Source organism: Leucopleurus acutus, assembly GCF_964270905.1.
Source record: "Leucopleurus acutus genome assembly, chromosome: 18".
In the NCBI taxonomy this organism is placed as follows: Eukaryota; Metazoa; Chordata; class Mammalia; order Artiodactyla; family Delphinidae; genus Leucopleurus; species Leucopleurus acutus.
In genome coordinates this window covers 48,778,667-48,799,059 of record NC_139160.1, presented here as the reverse complement: position 1 = coordinate 48,799,059, position 20,393 = coordinate 48,778,667, and the positions used below count along the sequence as shown (strand labels likewise).

Below are 20,393 nucleotides of genomic sequence, written 5' to 3'. Positions count from 1 at the left end.
GAGACCCATTACATTTCACAACCAACCATTGCTCAGAAAGCTCTCTTCTCAAGAGTTCAGACATTTCATAAGTTAAAACTACTTATCCAGTGTCCCGTTTTAACATTTTGTTTCGATGACCATACTTTCACATATCGTGATGAAGAATCAAGACGTATCTTTCTTATTATGTTTATCATGTCCTGTTTGAAAATGTCTAACAGATTAAATGTTACCAAGGGCTGATACTGATATACTCTAATTTTTTCAGTTTAACTTTATTTTATTAACTTATTAATTTTATTGCCAAACTTGTCTAATCAGTTAAAATTCCAGTTAATTTACTTAGCAGTGGTTAATATTCTAAGACTAATATGGGAGCAGTGGTAATGATATTTTATAAACAGTGGCATTGTTTCAGTTTTATAAAAAACCTTTTCATTTTTTAAAAAATTTTTTGCTTAGGTAAACTAGTTCATGTGAGAAAGCTCCCTCTAGTGTTTGTTGGTAAATACAAATAGTATTGAACTGAATACTTTTTTTTTTAAAGTAAGTTTTAATTTATTTATGTATTTATTTTGGCCGTGTTGGGTCTTCGTTGCTGCGCGCGGGCTTTTCTCTGGTTGTGGTGAGCAGGGGCTACTCTTCGTTGCAGTGCGTGGACTTCTCATTGTGGTGGCTTCTCTTGTTGTGGAGCACGGGCTCTAGGTGTGCGGGCTTCAGTAGTTGTGGCACATGAGTTCAGTAGTTGTGGCACACGGGCTTAGTGGCTTTTCTCTGGTTGTGGTGAGCAGGGGCTACTTTTCGTTGCAGTGCGTGGGCTTCTCACTGTGATGGCTTCTCTTGTTGTGGAGCATGGACTCTAGGTGCGCGGGCTTCAGTAGTTGCGGCACACGAGTTCAGTAGTTGGGGCACACGGGCTTAGTTGCTCCATGGCATGTGGGATCTTCCCGGACAAGGGCTCGAACCCATGTCCTCTGCATTGGTAGGCGGATTCTTAACCACTACACCACCAGAGAAGTCCTTGAACTGTATACTTTTTAAAATAAAAGTTTATTTCTTTAGAGCAATTTTAAAGTCCATCCACAACAAAATAGAGAGGAAGGTACAGAGATTTCCTGTATACTCCCCTGCCTTGCCACATGCATAGCCTCCTCCATTATCAGCATCACTCTCCAGAATTGTCCATTTGTTACCAAACATAAGCCTACACTGACACATTATAATCACCCAAAGTCCCTTACCTTACAGTTCACTCTTTTTTTTTAGGGTTCACTCTTGGTGTTGAACATTTTGGGTATTGACACATTTATAATGCTATATATCCATCATTACAGTATCACAGAGAGCATTTTCACTGTCGTAAAATTCTCTGTACTTTTCGTCTGCCATCCCCATTCCTGCAACCACTGAACTTTTTTATTGTCCCTATAGTTTTGCCTCTTCCAGAACATCATATAATTGGAGTCATACAATATGTAGCCTTTTCAGATTGGCTTCTTTCACTTAGTAATATGCATTTAAGTTTCTTCCCTGTCTTTTCATAGCTTGATAGATCATTTCTTTTTAGCCCTGAATAATGTTCCAGTGTCTGGATGTATGACAGTTTATTTATTCATTCACCTCCTGAAGGACATCTTGGTCGCTGCCAAGTTTTGGTAATTATGAGTAAACCTGCTTAAAACCTCTGTGTGCCAGTTATTTTTTTGTGGGTATAAGTTTTCAACTTCTTTGGGTAAATACCAAGGAGTGAGATTGCTGGATCGTATCATGAGTATGTTTAGTTTTGTAAAAAAAACAGTATGTTTAGTTTTGTAAGAAATCACCAAACTGTCTTCCAAAATGACTGAACCATTTTTCATTCCCACCAGCAATGTATGAAAGTTCCTGTTGCTCCACACCCTCTCCAGCATTTGTTGTTTGTAGATTTTCTGATGATGCCCATTCTGACTGGTGTGAGATGATACCTCATTGTAGTTTTGATTTGCATATCTCTAATAATTAGTGATGTTGAGCAGCTTTTCATGTGCTTCTTGGCCAACTGTATGTCTTTGGAGAAATGTCTATTTAGGTCTTCTGCCCATTTTTTTTTTCCTGTCCATTTTTTGATTGGGTTGTTTTTTCTTTAATATTGAGCTTCATGAGCTGTTTATATATTTTGGAGATTAATCCTTTGTCCGTTGATTTCTTTGCAAATATTTTCTCCCATTCTGAGTGTTGTCTTTTCGTCTTGTTTATAGTTTCCTTTGCTGTGCAAAAGCTTTTAAGTTTCATTAGGTCCCATTTGTTTATTTTTGTTTTTATTTCCATTACTCTAGGATAGGAGGTGGGTCAAAAAAGATCGTGCTGTGATTTATGTCAAAGAGTGTTCTTCCTATGTTTTCTTCTAAGAGTTTTATGGTGTCTGGTCTTATTACATAGTGTCCGGTCTCTAATCCATTTTGAGTTTGTTTTTGTGTATGGTGTTAGGAAGTGTTCTAATTTCATTCTTTTACATGTAGCTGTCCAGTTTTCCCAGCACCACTTCTTGAAGAGACTGTTTTTTCTCCATTATATATCCTTGCCTCCTTTGTCATAGATTAGTTGACCATAGGTGCGTGGGTTTATCTCTGGGCTTTCTATCCTGTTCCACTGATCTATATTTCTGTTGTTGTGGCAGTACCATATTGTCTTGATTACTGTAACTTTGTAGTATAGTCTGAAGTCAGGGAGTCTGATTCCTCCAGCTCTTTTTTTCCCCCTCAATATTGCTTTGGCTCATAGATTGTGTCTTTGGTGTTGTATCTAAAAAGGCATCACCATATCCAAGGTCATCTGGGTTTTCTAGATTTTGAGTTAATTTTTGTAAAGGGTTTAATGTCTGTGTCTAGATAAATTTTTTTTGGCATGTGGATGTCCAGTCATTCCAGAACAGTGTGTGAAGAGGCTATCTTTACTCCATTATATTGTCTTTACTCCTCTGTCAAAGATCAGTTGACTATATTTATGTGAGACTATTTCTGGGCTCTTTATTATGTTTCATGAATCTATTTGTCTGTTGTTTTGCCAATACCACACTGTCTTGATTATCATAGCTTTACAGTAAATCTTGAAATCAGATAGCATCAGTCCTTCAACTTTGTTCTTCTCCTTTAATATTGTGTTGGCTATTCTGGGTTGCTTGCCTCTCCATATCACCGTAGAATAAGTTTGTCAATGTCTGTAAAACAACTTGCTGGGATTTGACTGTGATTGCATTGAATTTATAGATCAAGTTGACATCTGGACAATATCAAGTCTTCCTACCCATGAACATGGAATATCTCTCCATTTATTTAGCTTTACCTTGATCATGTTCATCAGAGTCTTGTAGGTCTCATATAGATCTTATACATATTTTGTTAGATTTTTTACCTAAATATTCACGTTTGGGGTGCTAATGTAAATGGTATTGTGTTTTTAATTTCAAAATTCACTTGTTCATTGCTGGCATATAGGAAAGCAATTGACTTTTGTATATTAACCCTGTATCATGCAACCTTACTATAATCACTTATTAGTTCCAGGAGGTGTTCCAGGTGATGATGTGTCAAAAAGACACATGCACCCCAATGTTCACTGCAGTACTGTTTACAATAGCCAGCTCATGGAAGCAACCTAAATGCCCATTGACAGAGAAATGGATAAAGAAGATGTGGTACATATATACAATGGAATATTACTCAGCCATAAAAAGGAATGAAATTGGGTCATTTGTAGAGATGTGGATGGACCTAGAGGCTGTTTTTTTGGTAAATTTTTATTTCAGATTTTCTACATACAATCATGTCATCTCAGAACAGACAGTTTTATTTCTTCCCTTCCAATCTGTATACCTTTAGTTTCCTTTTCTTGCCTATTAGCAAGGACTTCTAGTATGATGTTGAAAAAGAATGTTGAGAGAGTATATCCTTGCCGTGTACTGGATCTCAGTGGGAAAGCTTTGAGTTTCTCTTCATTAAGTGTGATGCTAGCTGTAGATTTTTTTCTAGATTGTTGAAGAAATTCCCCTCTATTCCTGTATTCTTGGTTTCTTGAGAGTTTTTACCATGGGTGATGGATTTTGTCAAATGCTTTTTCTGCTTCTATTGATATGATCATGTGATTTTTTTTTTTTTTTTTTAGTCTGTTGATGTGATAGATTACATTAATCGATTTTTGAATGTTGAACCACCTTTACATACTTGGGATAGATCCTACTTGGTCCTGGTATATATATAATTCATTTTATACTTTTCTGGATTTGGTATGCTAGTATTTTGTTAAGGATTTTTGCATCTATATTCATGAGAGAGATTGGTCTGTAGTTTTCTCATACAGTCTTTATCTTGTTTTGATATTAAGGTAATGCTGGCCTCATAGAATGAATTAGGAAGTATTTTCTCTGCTTCTATCTTCTGAAAGAGATTATGGAGGATTGGTATCATTTTGTTCTTAAATGACAGAATTCACCAGTGTATCCATCTGAGCCTGGTGCTTTCTGTTTTAGAAGATTATTAACTATTGATTCGATTTAGACCTATTCAGATCATTTATTTATTCTTGTATGCATTTTGGCAGATTGTAGCATTCAAGGAAATGGTCCATTTCATCTAGGATATCGAATTTCTGGTCATGGAGTGGTTCATAGTATTCTTTTATTATGCTTTTAATTTCCATGGGATCTGTAGCGATGTCCCCTCTTTCTTCATTTCTAATATTAGTAATTTGTGTCCTCTCTTCTTAGTTACCCTGGCTAGAGGTTTACTGATTTTGAATTGTATATTTTTAAAAATATGAGCATTAAGCAAATAATAGGACTGATTTGATGAATACAAAGCATTCTGTCGAATAAACAGGTAGTAGGTTGATCTCACATTGAAAATGCTTTGTGGTTGGGTAGAGGGATATTGCTGCATTTGAAAGGGGGTCTCATAGTGCCAGCATTAAGGTAATAAATAACAGCTTTCCAGGATTGTTTCTTAGATGCCCCTATTCCGTGTTTCTATAGTTAGAAAGTAAAAGATTAACTTTCTTGATTACATGTTTGTAAGAAGTTTGATTTTCTTGCATTGGTGACTCTGCTTACTTCACTTTTTTGGTCATATCTGTATAAATATCCATGTCCAAAAAAAGAAATATAGAATTATTTTTCACAAGTGACACAAATACTGTATAATCAAACTGTGTTATTCTTATTTTGGTAAGGTACAGAACACTTTTTTTCCCTACCACACGTGAACTTTTTCCAAAATTCATTTCTTATACAACTGTTACTTACAAGGTTGGCTCCCAATCTCATCCTAGGCAGAAAACACTGTTTACCTGCATTGTTTCATTTCAGGGTGCAAAAACCTCTCTTCTAATTTCTGGTTGATTCCTGAGTTTCATCTAAGATACTTCAGTTCTCAAGTTAAAACTTAGGTTAAAATGCAATGTCTCCATGAAGGAGTTGTAGAAGTCACATTTCCACATCATCCGAACACAGAAAGTGAAGCTTGAGGGCTCTCAAGATACCATCACCTCACAATTTTGCCTACAGTCAGACTTGAATTAAATTAAATGTTTACTGACCAATACTCATTTGATCTTCTTCCCCAGCCTTACCTCAGGTGATGATTATACTTTCAGTTTTACTGAGAAATTAAAGCAGTCAGAGGACAAATTCTCCAAACTCCCACCACTATGTCTTCCTGTATTTGCACCTTTTGAGATGAACTTTCCATGCCCTGGGTCAGTTCAAAGTCTTCTACTGTCCCCTCTTGCCTACTTAAAGATGTTGCTTGCAGTGCTACTCTGTTTCTCTACAGCATCAATTTCCCCTTCACTGTTGGAAATTCTCTATTGGAAGCTGTCATTTCTCCCATCTATAAGAGAACCCTCTTTTGACTCACTTGTACCTCTAGCTACAGCCCTAAAAGCTTGTCTGTACCTAATGTTTTGGATTTTGTTCCTAAAATTTTCTTTCAAACCTACTCCAGTAAGGCTTTTGCCCTAAGTGCCACCAAAACTTTTCTTGTCAAAGTCACCTATGATCTCATAGTGCTTACCCCCTCCTTCTTGGAAACCTTTCTTTCTTGGCTTCTGGATACCATTCTTTTCTGGTTTTACCTGTGTCTCTTGATGTATTTTCCTTTGCTCATATCTCTCCATCTCCTAAACTATAGTCATTGTGCGCCTCAGGGCTTGGTTCCTGGAGATATTTCTCTCTCTGCCTAGCTCACCATGTCTCTCTCCCTCTTGCTCTGTCTCTCTGTGTCATCTGTGCTCACTTTTTTGATGGACTCCTCTAATTGCATGGCTTTACATGCTATTTATATGCTAATATCTTCCAATTTTTCTTTCTCAGCTCTGTCCTCACCCCTGAGCTCCATGTACTCAACTGCCTACTGACATCACCCGTTGGATGTCTGTAAGCTTCTCAAAACTAACAATCCAAAGCTAAGCTCCTACTCTCTTAAGCCATCCCCATCCGTCACGCTAGTTCCTCTGGCCAAAACCCATAAAGTTCATCCATGCCTCCTCTCCTTCTTTTACAATCCACGTTAGATCTATCCCCAAATCATGTTGACTGTGCCTTTAAAATTATATTCAGAAGCCTGCTTCTTCTTACCCCGTCCCTTGCTGTTCTTCTGTGAACCACCGTTGCCTCATCCTGGGTGCAGGAGGCTTCTGCCCCCTTATCCTTGCCATCTGTTCTCCATACAGCAAGCAAAGGGATTCTTTAAACATGTAACTCAGCACTCTGCAATGGCTATCTGTCTCACCAAGAGTAAAAGCCAGAGTCCTTTCAAGGTCCTGCATGATTTAGATGCCCCTGTTCCCCACAGTGGCCTCTTCAGTAATCTGCTGCCTCACTCGCATCCAGCCACATGGACTCCTCACGGTTCCCTGAACATGCCAGGCGAATTTCTGCTTCATGGCCTTCGTACTTGGTGTGCTATCTGCCTGGAATGTTCCTCCCTCAGATATCTGTATGGCTCACCTTCTTGCTGACTTCAGGTTTTTACTCAAATATTTTATAGAGACACCTTTCTCTAAAATTGCAACTGTTCTGCCACCCCCTCCAAATTTTCTGTCCCACCTTCTGGGCATTATTTTTCTCATTGGCAGTTTTAACTATCTCAAATCCTTTATGTTTTACTTATTAATTCTATACCCCCTACTACAATTTAACTTTCACAAAGACAATGTTTTTTAATTTAGCAACAGCTTCTCACTTCCTTCATCTCCTTACACAGTACAAGTCAGACTTACATTTTAGATTTAATTAAACACTGTTGAATGTTTTCACTGTCCTAGCACTGAGTCAGGCACATTTGCACTTTTAGTTTAATTTTCCCAGGTTACCTTTGACATAAACATTGTGATTCCAATTTTGCAGATGAAAAACCAGGATATGGTGTCTTTTCTACAGATAATCATAGATAATGGAATGGGGCTTTAAACTCTAGACCTCTAATTGCATGTTATGTACTTTTCTAATATGCCATGCTGTGGACTAATCCACTTTTTAAAAAATTAATTAATTAATTATTTTTGGCTGCATTGGGTCTTTGTTGCTGTGTGCAGGCTTTCTCTAGTTGCAGCAAGCGGGGGCTACTCTTTGTTGTGGTGCGTGGGCTTCTCCTTGTTGCAGAGCACGGACTCTAGGTGTGTGGGCTTCAGTAGTTGTGGCTCACGGGCTCCATAGTTGTGGCTCGCGGGCTCTAGAGTGCAGGCTCAGTAGTTGTGGCACACGGGCTTAGTTGGTCCATGGCATGTGGGATCTTTCCAGAACAGAGCTTGAACCCGTGTCCCCTGCATTGGCAGGCGGATTCTTAACCACTGCACCACCAGGGAAGTCCCAAGTAATCCCCTTTTAAAAGAATGAGTTTGGTTTTGAAAGGGGAATTGAAAAGGACTGTCCTTGTCTGTCCTTTGCCATCTAACTTCTCACCCACCCCATCTTCTGTCTTATTTCTCTGTAGCACTAAACTCAGCCACTACTGAGGACATTCCATTCTCTTAATCAAAATTATGAGGCCCCGGATTTCCTGTGAGTTACCCTCGTTTATTTTACATCTGATCACTTCTTCAAATTTTGAACGGTCATAAAGGCACAAGTCATATCTTTCGGAGAAGGTATTCAAAGATAAGAGCAGTGAGACAGAATAGGACGGGAGAACTTGGTAGGAAGTTCAGGGAATTTCTCTCTCTGATGCTTGAACTAACTCAGAGGCCACCAGGAAACAACAGAGAAGCGCTGAGCCAAAAATGAGTTTGGAGCAAAGGGGCTGAGAATATCTAAGAACCAAAGCCTAATCTGAGAGGAAACTGTCTTGGCTGAAGCCCAAGACTCAAACCCAAGCAATTGTATGACTGCAGTGTAAGTAGTAGAGATATTCTTGCTTTCTTTGGCGCCAAAGAGTCTCGTTACTTGTAATCTCATTATTCTTTCATGGTTTAACTTTTTTTTTCTTTTATAAATTTATTTATTTTATTTATTTATTTTTGGCTGCGTTGGGTCTTGTTGCATGCGGGCTTTCTCTAGTTGCAGTGAGCGGGGGCTACTCTTCCTTGTGGTGTGCGGGCTTCTCCTTGCGGTGGCTTCTCTTGTTGCAGAGCATGTGCTCTAGGTGCATGGGCTTCAACAGTTGTGGCTTTGGGCTCAGTAGTTGTGGCTCATGGGCTCTAGAGCGCAGGCTCAGTAACTGTGGCATACGGGCTTAGTTGCTCCGCAGCACGTGGGATCTTCCCCGACCAGAGCTCTAACCCGTGTCCTCTGCATTGGCAGGTGGATTCTTAACCACTGTGCTACCAGGGAAGCCCCATGGTTGAACTTTTAATGTAAACCGTTTGTTTCCCCATCTGTAAAACAAGATAGTGGGGACGGGTGATTCCATAAGAGTGCCTGTAACTTTTAAATTCTGTGATTTTAAGACCACTGCATTATTCCAGTCGATTTTGACTCTAGACCTAGTGATAATTAGACCTCTTTTTTACTGTGTAAGGTTTACTTTAAAATAACAGTTTATATATTAAAGAATCACTGAAGTACTTTTGGATAAAAGTTAAAATGGTTTAAAAATCAGTTTTATTTCTTATTGAGATTGTCAGACAACGTCACCTTAAAAATGACAACACAGACTGAGTGTTCTTCCAAAGTAACTGGGGCTGGAACATCTTCATGGGTTCTTAAATAATGGTGATTTTTTTCCTTAATGTAAATGAACTATTTCATGGCACGTATATATCTTCCAAAATCAAATCAGTCTTTTCTCAAAATGCTGAACTGATCTTAATAGTTTCTTAAGTAAAGCAGAATTAGAAAGGAAATCTATCCGTCCCCTAATGGCATGTATTACTTCCAAAGCAAATACATTTCTTTTCCTTACTGTCTCTCTTTGATTGAGACTAGTTTAAATGATTAATTCTTCTCATTTGGCAGGGTTTTTGCAATTTACTTGAAATGTTTCCTAGTATTTTTTCCTCAACTGTTTTTTACACCTTTTCCCTCTCTTTTGGGCTTATCAAAATCTTGCTGTGCCTACTATAATTATTATAAAAAGATTAAGAATGAATCAAGCAGCCAAGCTTGTGTCCATTGTGAAAGAATTTACCCAGTTATTTTTTTTTGCTTTAAATATGTCTTAAGAGGCTTATTTTCATATCCATATTTGTATCCATTTTTAAATGTTTGCTGAAGTTCATCTGTTTATCAATGAACTCTTTGAAGAAAGAAGACATTGTATTATAGATTAATTTTCTCCTACCTTCATAATTAATAAGCCTTGGACACGTGATTATTTAAACAGCATAAGAAAGACAGGGGTCCTCAAATTTAAAATGCTTCTTTTTAAAGAAAGCTAGAGAGTCTGTTCTTTAGCCCTGAACAATCAGTGTGTTTCCTGATTGCAGAGTCAGGAAATACTTTACTTTTGAAGCAATAACGGTTATTCCCGGGAAGTTTTATAATTGGCTGCACAGTGATAACATCGACTTGAACAAATGCAGCAAAATTACTGCTGGCTTATCTGGAATGAAAGAGAACTTCTTAAGTGCGACAGAGAGCTAATACTAAGGATTACATCAGTTTGGCATATTCACTGCTCTTGGAGGACGACTCCAAATTTCAGCTTGCTTCCTGACCAAAGGTATCTTTCCTTTGTGCTTTTTCAGTATCCAGACTTCTTTCCCTTGGGTTTGCTTAGGACTTTAAACATCAGTGTGTGGTACTTGTAGAATTTATTTCCTTGTGAAGTCAGGTGAAGTGTAGTTTTTACAATACCATTGGATTTCTTGGAATGTGATAACTAATTATGATAATTAATTAATGAGAAACAACAGCCTGACATCCAGGAATCTAGTGGCACTTTTTCTTTTCTCTAGAGTGAGGAATTGCTTTAATGTCTGAATTTTGATACTTGAACTTATATTCTTTTAGTGAGATCACTGAAGGTGTAAGGACAGAATACTAGCCAAAGGTGGCCCTGTGCTTTTTCTAAATATCATGAGACATTTGAAAAAAGCCCCATTTATTTTATCGCTTGTTGAAATTGGTTATTGTGTGTCAATGGAAGTGAATAATGTCAATGACTTACAATATTTCTGGCTTAATAATAGAGATGATTTTCCATCTTCTTATTTATTTATTTATTATTTTATTATTATTATTATTTTTTGCGGTATGCGGGCCTCTCACTGTTGTGGCCTCTCCCATCGCAGAGCACAGGCTCCGGACGCGCAGGCTCAATGGCCGTGGCTCACGGGCCCAGCCGCTCCGCGGCATGTGGGATCCTCCTGGACCGGGGCACGAACCCGTGTGCCCTGCATCGGCAGGCGGACTCTCAACCACTGCGCCACCAGGGAAGCCCCCTTGCATCTTCTTTTAATGTACATTATTTTGTTCCTATATTGACATCAATGCTAAAATAAACCCATAGAAATTTGGATTTAGGTGAGATCTTGTTGAGCATCTTTCTCATCCCTTACTTTACTGGCAAGGAAACTCTAGAAAGCGGAATGACACAAATTCCTGGCAGATCAGGGGAGAGAGAAGAAATCTCTTAATTCCTGGGTAGAGGGATCATTAACTCCCTTTTCATTATTGTTATTTTGTGTTAAAATTATATGCTGCCATACAATAAAAACTTTGCCTTGAATTGGCATTGAATTTTCATCAGACTCTGTGAGACGTAGGCAGATTCTAAGCAGTTGCATTATTCGTAGCCAGAGTACTAATAACTAGAGTACGAACCCCGAGCGTGTAGCTTGAGGTGTCTCCTAGCATCTGAAGACGTTCTTGCAACACACATTCGCTTCCTAGTTGGGGTGAGCACTGAGGAGAGTGGAAAGCCTCAGCTCTCTATTCTGAGGAGTGCCAGATCTCTCTTGTGTTATCAACAGGAATTTACTAACCCCATCTCAATCCTGGAGAGCTTTCATCAGGGTTCTAGGTGGTTGTTCACTATTTGTATATTTTTGTTTGCTGACAACTGTCACTCAGTTTTTTCTGAGCACAGAATTCTCTCCCAGTGGTTATATGGAAGAACTCTAGTAAGACACAAAATCACCACAACTCAGTCTTTCACTTAGGAGCTTATAGCATTAACGGTAAAGAGAAAAAAAGACGTTGAAAGATGTGATACATGCAAGGAGTCAAATTCATTCAAAAACACATCTAAATCAAAATCTAAATCTAACACTGTCCTATAGGAGAATAGTGTTTTCCCAAAATGTCTTGTGTATGTGCAAGTACTGGATAGAGATTTTTTTTTTTTTTTTTTAAACCCAAACTCCTGAATTGGTTTCAGGGAAGCATTTTTAAAAAAATTTTTTATTTATTTATTTATGTTATTTTTGGCTGTGTTGGGTCTTCGTTTCTGTGCGAGGGCTTTCTCTAGTTGCGGCAGGTGGGGTCCACCCTTCATTGCGGTGTGCGGGCCTCTCACTATCGCGGCCTCTCTTGTTGTGGAGCACAGGCTCCAGACGCGCAGGCTCAGTAGTTGTGGTTCACGGGCCTAGTTGCTCCGCGGCATGTGGGATCTTCCCAGACCAGGGCTCGAACCCGTGTCCCCTGCATTGGCAGGCAGATTCTCAACCACTGCACCACCAGGGAAGCCCCTGGATAGAGATTTTGTGTTTCTCTTGTGTTGCTTCTGATTGATCTCAAATAAATGTCTCAGGAAGTTTTCATGGTTCTCTGATAACTCAGTTTCCTACTGTGGATATTCTACTGTCCTTTCTTTATCAGTGTGTCCCTTCTGGTATGGGCTCTGAGTGTGTAGGCAGGGGCTGTATGATGTTAACTTACATGTGTGTCTTCCACTTATAAGCAAAAACAGAGCTGAATGTTGTTAGATCAGTTTCACAGGCCAGCCTCTTTGCAGGTCATTGAAAGCTGCGTTTAGTCATGACCTGAGAGAAGATATTAAAGGCAACTAGAATCTATGTTTTATGGTGCAGTTAACAATTCAAATTATTGGAAGATTAAATTACCTACTCAGTTTAGTCAAGATGATAAGCTTTGCTTCTATGAACTGGGTCATTAACTGAATTATATTTAGGTATTGAGCTTCTACCTGTGGTCACAGGGAAATGTCCTGTGAGACTATAGGAATTCAGCCACTAATCAGTTCTTCACATAACAGCTCTCAATGAGAAAAAGTACAAACTTATAATATAGAGGAATTGATACAACTAAGGTCAAACTGACTTTATTTTCAGTCTTGATAGAATTAACTCTAATACTCATTAAAATATTTGTGACAAGATCAAAATTCTGCAGGTTCAAAAAAAATCCTACAGATAATATTTCTTATTCTGCACTCCATAGAGACGCTTTGGAAATTTAGGTGCACTAGGGTTGTAAAATCAGATGAAAAGTATTTAACGAAATATGGTTAGTGAGGAAGGAGGGAGCCATCTGTTTTAGGGTTTTGCCTAACCCACGAGAATCATTGTACTTTTTGCAGGGTTGAATGTCTAGTCAGTCTCCATAGCTTTGGCCCTTGTCAGACACTAAGGCAAAAACAAAATGACAGAGGTCTAAGGTTGTTGATCATGTGTTAGTACAAAGCATCTGACTTCCCTGGAGATATGTCAAATGTTCGGGGTGAGTCATTGAAACTATAGCATTTGGACTTTATTCTTTCATAGGAAATACTCTACTAGCAAGCTGAAAGTCTTGTGATTTTTAAACTGTGAATGTCCTGGCAGTATATCCCAAAGAATTATGTGAAAGAGAAGAAATTCTGGTTTTAGAATTGGTGCTAGAATATTGGAAGAAATACCTTGTATGTCTGAATGTGAAGCAACCCTGCATATAAGATGATCTCTCTTTTCCAAAGGTAGAAATTACCAAAACAAGTTTTCCCCCCCCAGTCCACATATTGAGGATCTACTTTGTACCAGGACTTACTCTAGGCTTTGGGGATACAAGGAAAAAATGTGGGAAAAGAGACAGAAATCACCGCCCTCCTAGGGCTTACATTCTAGCAAATCAATTACACAGAATGTTAAAAGAGGTAAGTGCTATAGAGAGTAATAAAATGGGGGGAAATTCCAGGGGAATGCTGGCTGTGTCAGAGTGTGTCTCTGTGTATGTGTGTTTTGGTTTAGGGGATGGATGCTGCCTCAAGGTGACATTGGAGCACGGATTTAAACGAGATGAGGAGGGAGCCGTCCAGTTATCTGGGGGCGGACTTGGAGTTCAGAGACCTTGAGGGAGGAGTCTGCCTGGCATGTTCAAAGAGTAGCCAGGAAGCGAGTGGGGCTGGAGCAGAGTGAGTGAGAGAGGGTTGCTGGGAGGAGTAAGGTCAGAGGAAACGAGGTGAGAAGGAAAAGACGAAATCCAGGTTGACTGTCTGAAGGTCACATGGAGGATGTGTAGCCACAGTGCACATTTAATCTATATGTATGTCAAATGCAGAGGGTGAGGGCCCTGTAGGACATTGTAGGGATTTTGTCTTTTACTCTTAATGAAATGGGGAGCTTGGAGGATTTGCAGATGAGCAACATGACAAGTTTAAAAAGGAATCCTTTCTACTTTTGAGAGTAGATTGAAGGGGGCAAGGGACACCAGTTAAAAGATTATTGCAGAAAACCAGATGAGAGATAATGAGTTGTATTTCATTTTGTATGAATGTACCATCTTTTGTTCATCCTTTCACTTTTTTCTTCAGTTTTATTGAGATATAATCGACATACAGCATTGTATTTAGTTCAAGGAGTGCAACTTAATGATTTTATACATGTATATATTGCAAAATGATTACCATAAGTTTAATTAACATCACTCACTTCACATGGTTATAGATTGTTTTTCTTGTGAGAACTTTTAAGATCTACTCTCTTAGCAAGTTTCAAATATACAATATAGTATTATTAACTCTAGCCACCATGTTGTACATTACATCCCCAGAACTTATTTATCTTATAACTGGAAGTTTGTACGTTTTTACTACCTTCATCCATTCCCATTCCTCCCTCCCCTGCCTCTGGCAATCACCAATCTGTTCTCTTTATCTATGAGGTTTTTTTTTTAAGATTCCACATATAAGTGAGATCATACAGTATTTACCTTTCTCAGTCTGACTTATTTCAGTTAGCATAATGCCCTCAAGGTCCATCCATGTTGTTGTAAATGGCAGGATTTCCTTTTTTATGGCTAAATAATATTTATCACAGTTTCTTTATCCATTCATCTTTTGACGGACACTTAGGTGGACTTAGATTGTTTCCGTGTCTTGACTATTGTGAATAATGCTGTGATGAACATGAGGCTGCAGGTATCTTTTCGAGAGAGTGATGTTGTTTCTCTTGAATATATACCCAGAAGTGGAATTGCTCGATGATAGGGTAGTTCTATTTCTAATATTTTAGGAACCTCCATACTGTTTTCCATAGTGACTGCACCAATTTACATTCCTACCAACAATGCACAAGGGTTTCCTTTCTCCCACATCCTCCCCCAGTACTTGCTATATCTTGTTTTTTTGATGATAGTCATCCTGTCAAGTGTAAGGTGATATTTTATTGTGGTTTTCCCTGACAATTAGTGAGCATTCACTTGTCGATGAATATTTGGGTTGTTTCCAGTTTGGGGGTATCGTGACTAAGGCATCTATGAATATTTGTGTACAAGCCTTTTTTTTTTTTTTTTTTTTTTTTTTTATTGCGGTACGCGGGCCTCTCACTATTGTGGCCTCTCCCGTTGTGGAGCACAGGCTCCAGACCCGCAGGCTCAGCAGCCATGGCTCACGGGCCCAGCCGCTCCGCGGCACGTGGGATCTTCCCGGACCGGGACACGAACCCATGTCCCCTGCATCGGCAGGCGGACTCTCAACTACTGCGCCACCAGGGAAGCCCTGTGTACAAGCCTTTTTGTGGACATACGTTTTCAGGGCTTTCACCTAAATCTCTAGGAGTGGAATGACTGTGTTGTGAGATCTATGTTTAACTCCCAGGCAGCTGCCAAACTCCTGAGGTATCTGGGCCATTTTACATTTCTGCACACAGTGTATGAGAGTTCCTGTTGCTCCACATCCTGGCGGGTACTTTGACTTTCAAATTAATTAATTAATTTTTGGCCGCATTGGGTCTTTGTTGCCGTGCGCGGGCTTTCTCTAGTTGGGGCAAGCGGGGGCTACTCTTTGCTGCGGTGCGCGGGCTTCTCACTGCGGTGGCTTCTCTTGTTGCGGAGCACGGGCTGTAGGCGCGCTGGCTTCCGTAGTCGTGGCTCGCAGACTCAGTAGTTGTGGCGCATGGGCTTAGTTGCTCTGCGGCATGTGGGATCTTCCTGGAGCAGGGCTCGAACCCGTGTCCCCTGAGTTGGCAGGCGGATTCTTAACCACTGCGCCACCAGGGAAGCCCCACTGGGATTTTTTGATGTTAGCCATTCTAATAGATATGAAATAGTATCTTCCTGGGGTCTATATTTGCATTTTCCCTGATGGCTAATGCTGGTGAGGGGTGTCTGGATTTTAACCTCTTCATCCAGAAAGTTAATTTTAGCCTCATTGTTGAAGCTTTGGTTCCTTTCAGCTGAGGCTCATAATAATTTAATTAAGTAATTTATTTATCTCAGTCGTGGTTGGTACCTTAGCATGTTACACTTTATTTTTATATTTATATTTAATTTTTAACCTTTTGATCCCTTATAATACATTTTAAAAGTACTCAAAGGTTATGTTATGATGATTTATTAAAGGTTGCAGTGGCCTGTATAGTCTCATGGTTTTGTTTTTAGGAAACGAATACATTTAAAAGGGGAAAGTATAAAAGTGATATAAAATTCCAATCTTATCCTTAAATCACTATGTCCATAGTGTAATTTAAGTTTATGCTTTATTTTATGTAGGATCTATTACTCTCTTTATTTTATCATTTAGGATGAGCGTGCATTCTGTGATAATAACAGGTCTGGGTAAACATATACGATCTCTAAATATTCAACTGAAGTGAGGATTTTTGAATTCTGTTCCAGGTTCCCGATGTTATCAGCAGCATAAGGCAGTTATCGAAAGCTGCCATGAAAGAGGATGCCAAACCCAGCAAAGACAACGAGGACGCCTTTTACAACTCACAGAAGTTCGAGGTCTTGTACTGTGGCAAGGTGACCGTGACCCACAAGAAGGCGCCATCCAGCCTCATCGACGACTGTATCGAGAAGTTCAGCCTGCACGAGCGGCAGCGCCTGCGGGTCCAGGGCGAGCCGCGCGCCGCGGATGCCGGCGAGGACCCGGCGGTGTCGGAGGCCCAGGCGCCCGCTTCCCCCGCCGACGTTCTGTCCGAGGAAGGGGATGGCGTCAACGACACCCACCCCGTCTTCCCCGCGGCGCCCAGCCAGCCTGGGCCGTCCAGCTCTCGAGTCTGCTTCCCTGAGCGGATTTTGGAAGATTCTGGCTTTGATGAACAGCAGGAGTTCCGGTCTCGGTGCAGCAGCGTCACCGGTGTCCTGCAAAGGAAAGTTCAGGAGAACAGCCAGAAAACGCAGCCGCGGAGGAGGCATGCCAGCGCGCCCAGCCACGTCCAGCCCTCGGATTCGGAGAAGAACAGAACGATGCTGTTTCAGGTGCTGCCCTGGCCGCGTGCTCTCGGGGTGTTTCCCCATTCTTTGCTAGACGGAAGCAGCCGGGCGGCCAGCTCTTCCCTGGTCCTCACTCTGCAAGCATCCAACCTTTCTGTCATATCCCTTGGGAAGCAGATAAGGCAGGTGGAGAAAGACAGCAAACAAAGGAAAGTTGTGAAGGGGTGAGAGGCAGACGGGGAATGTAAGAAAAAAGGGAGCAGGGAAGGGAGAGGAAGAGAGATGCACTTTCAGTACATCACGGAATGTTGTTGGGGAAATAAGAATAGATTACTCTTAGCATCACCAGCATTTGCCTTAGGTTGATTCTTAAATAAATGTTATTTTTTTAAATGACTGCAAACAGTCAATCTTATGAAGGGTTTGAAAAGATGTGAATCTGGGAGCGTGTGAATCTTCATGATGGAGAAAGAATTTTCTAGAGAGAAAAAAAAGAAAAGTCCAGAGACTCATAGGTGTATTTTCAGATGAGAATACACCAATTTACTCTGTCATACAAAAGAGACAGTTAAAGAAACATCATAGGCCTGATAATTTATTAGACCAGTTATTAAAATGATTTGGTGCAAGCTGTATTATAGGTGTAAAAGATGATTGTTAATTCTAAAAAGTAGTTTTTGAAAATGTCCAGTTCCACTTAAAAGAACTTAATTCTTAACAATGCCCTGTAGAGATTCTTTAATTACTCCTCAGCTTTGAAGATTAATTTGAGTTTTCCTCAGATTTGAGTTTTCTTGAAAAAAGGAGTGACTGCCCTTTTATCCCGTTGCAAAGAGCCCCTGAGAAGGAAGTTGCACAGTGTACCTTGGTAAACAGTCCCAGTATGTAATATTTGCTTGATCAGAAGTTCATGGTGGTTTTGTTCTGTTTTGTTCTTGGTAACTCTAGGCATGTAATTAAAGCGTCTATAGTCTTTCCTGTGGTGATATGTTAACTGAGTTTCCTCTCTTGTTTGGGCTACTGGATTTGTTCTTTTTCTTAGCTAGCCAGAGTCCATGTTGTTCATTTTTTCTAAATGGTTGTTTATTTAAAAATTTTTAAAATTTATCTGCCCAATTGCAAGTATATCTTTCTGTTGATCATTTGTGAGAAAGTATGATTATAAATTATAATTAAATAATTCGTATTTTTAGAAAACATAAGGTGTGGAAAGGTTACATCTTTTTGAAAAGTATAATTTCTAATTTGGAAAAAAAATGGTTTCTTGTAAATTAAGACCAACTTAACTTTCATGATTTCTAGATGAAAGGAAGAAATGTTTTCAGACAGCTGATAATTGGGGTTGTAGATTTGATTGGATTGGATATTGACACACGTGTGAATATGTATGTCTGGGATACAGCATTTGAATCTGTATTATTAGTCAAATATTTAACTGTAAAGTAATATGTTAGGTTCTTGATAAGTTGAAATTAAGTGGAATATTTTTATTTTTAAGGTTGGACGGTTTGAGATAAACCTTATCAGTCCAGACACAAAATCACTTGTGCTTGAGAAGAATTTTAAAGATATCTCTTCTTGTTCCCAGGTATGTATTGAAGTAGATTATAGTATTTGAAGAAACCAATTAAAGCTTGTTTCTAAATTAACAAAATAACTGGGCTTAAACCCCTTCAGATTTTATTCTTAAAAGCATTTCTTAAGTAGATTTGTCTTAAACTAAGAGTGTTCATGTGCTTGGGTCCCTGCCAATAAGAAAATCCTGTCCAGGTTCCTCATTATCATAATCTTGTCCTCACTTTCATCAACCCTGTTTCCTGGTGTCACTTCGTCAAAGGGATGGAAGGAAGTTTTGGGGTGGTGAGTTCTTTAGAAAATATCTTCACAGTTAGTGTTCCTCAGAATCTTGAGCACTAGGTCTTGTGGGCATCACTGAGTCATGTTTGCTCTTTATATTGTAGTAGGTAACAAAAAGAACTAGTACTTCCAAGTTTATACATGTAAATGCTAAAGTTTGAAAAGAAGGTTTTGATATGTATCTTTGTCCTTTTACTTATTTTTAATTCTCATATTACGTATTTGAAAGTTTAAAAAATAATCTATACAACTATGTGTGTTCAAGATCATATTAGGCATGGTGTCCTAAGTACCATAGTAATAATTTAGAATATCTATATAATTGTTAGAGCTACCTAAATGTATGGCAAACCTAGAAAGAATTTCCGAGGATGTTGGAGTAGAGGGAGTACCTAAAGCTGAATATGGGAAAGTTAAAAATGCAAGGATGCCTCTGAGGAGGTCCCTGGGACAGAGAAGCAGTAACTTCTTTCCTAGCAATGTGCCTTAGGTATGCCTTCAGGGGCCTGGATCTTGCCAAGGCCCTTTCCTATATTTTAATGTTGAAAAATAGACTGACTTTTTCTTGTTTTTAAGTTTTAATTTTGGAGTTCGCATTGCCATAGGTATGATATCCCGACGTTCTTCCCTTTGAAAATGATAAGCTTTTGTACATCTTGTTAATTACTCTCCTCAGCCTCAGCTAATGTGGTTTCACTTCTAGTATTTTGTTTCAATATTTGTTCTGTTATATGGAGACATAAAATTATATTGTGAACATAAAATTTTTCTACTCTAGTAGTTTAGAGAGGCAGCATCTGACTAGAGGAAGAATATATTGCAAATTTCTAAATTCCTACTTAAAGGACAAAAAATGTGGTAGAAAGATTATTCACTTTAACAAAGTATTTAGTAAGCATTCTTGTAATTACATGTTTCCTGGCGGTCCCCGCGTGATCATAAGCTCTGTGAGGGCAGGTGTCTTATTCTGTAAGGCCAGGGGTCCCCAACCCCTGGGCCGAGGCCTGTTAGGAACCGGGCCGCACAGCAGGAGGTGAGCGGGGCGGGGGGAGGGGGGGCGAGGGAGTGAAGTTTCATCTGCCGCTCCCCATTGCTCCCCATTGCTCCCATCGCTCGCGTTACCACCTGAACCATATTTGCCCCCTCCACCCCCGTCCATGGAAAAATTGTCTTCCATGAAACTGGTCCCTGGTGCCGAAAAGGTTGGGGACCGCTGCTCTAGGGCATCAGAGAATAAGATGTGTTAAGACAGAGCTTGACGCTTAGGTGTTCAATAAATGTTGAATTAATGCTTCTACATGTTGGGCCTTATGCCAAGTATTGGGGAGAGAGTGGTGTACAAACCAGTGTACTTCCTGTTCCCCAAAGCAAGAGGAGTCATCTGAAAAGGCTGTGCCTCTCCCCCCTCCCCCCTCCCAGAAAGAAACTAGCAATGTTTCTCCCAGAAAGAAAACTAGCAATGCTCGTTGAACATCTAAAGGAAAATAAAAAGAAAGAAAGAAAAAAAAAAGAACCAGCAAACCAAATATATAAATCTGGCAGTTCAAAC

At 39.6% G+C, this 20,393-nt stretch overlaps 1 protein-coding gene across 7 annotated transcripts in view; it reads left to right on the top strand.

The window, feature by feature from the left end:
- TBC1D4 (TBC1 domain family member 4) overlaps positions 1–20,393 on the top strand; it is a gene marked incomplete at its 5' end in the record, with an annotated part of 212,941 nt that overhangs the window by 116,894 nt on the left and 75,654 nt on the right. For 6 of the 7 annotated variants that reach the window (XM_082859711.1, XM_082859710.1, XM_082859709.1 and 3 more), the window contains 2 exons: positions 16,445–17,032; positions 18,486–18,575. In XM_082859711.1, the coding sequence (XP_082715837.1) occupies positions 16,445–17,032; positions 18,486–18,575 (678 nt within the window). The remainder of the gene's footprint in view (positions 1–16,444; positions 17,033–18,485; positions 18,576–20,393) is intronic. The other variant, XM_082859712.1, reaches the window with a different exon arrangement.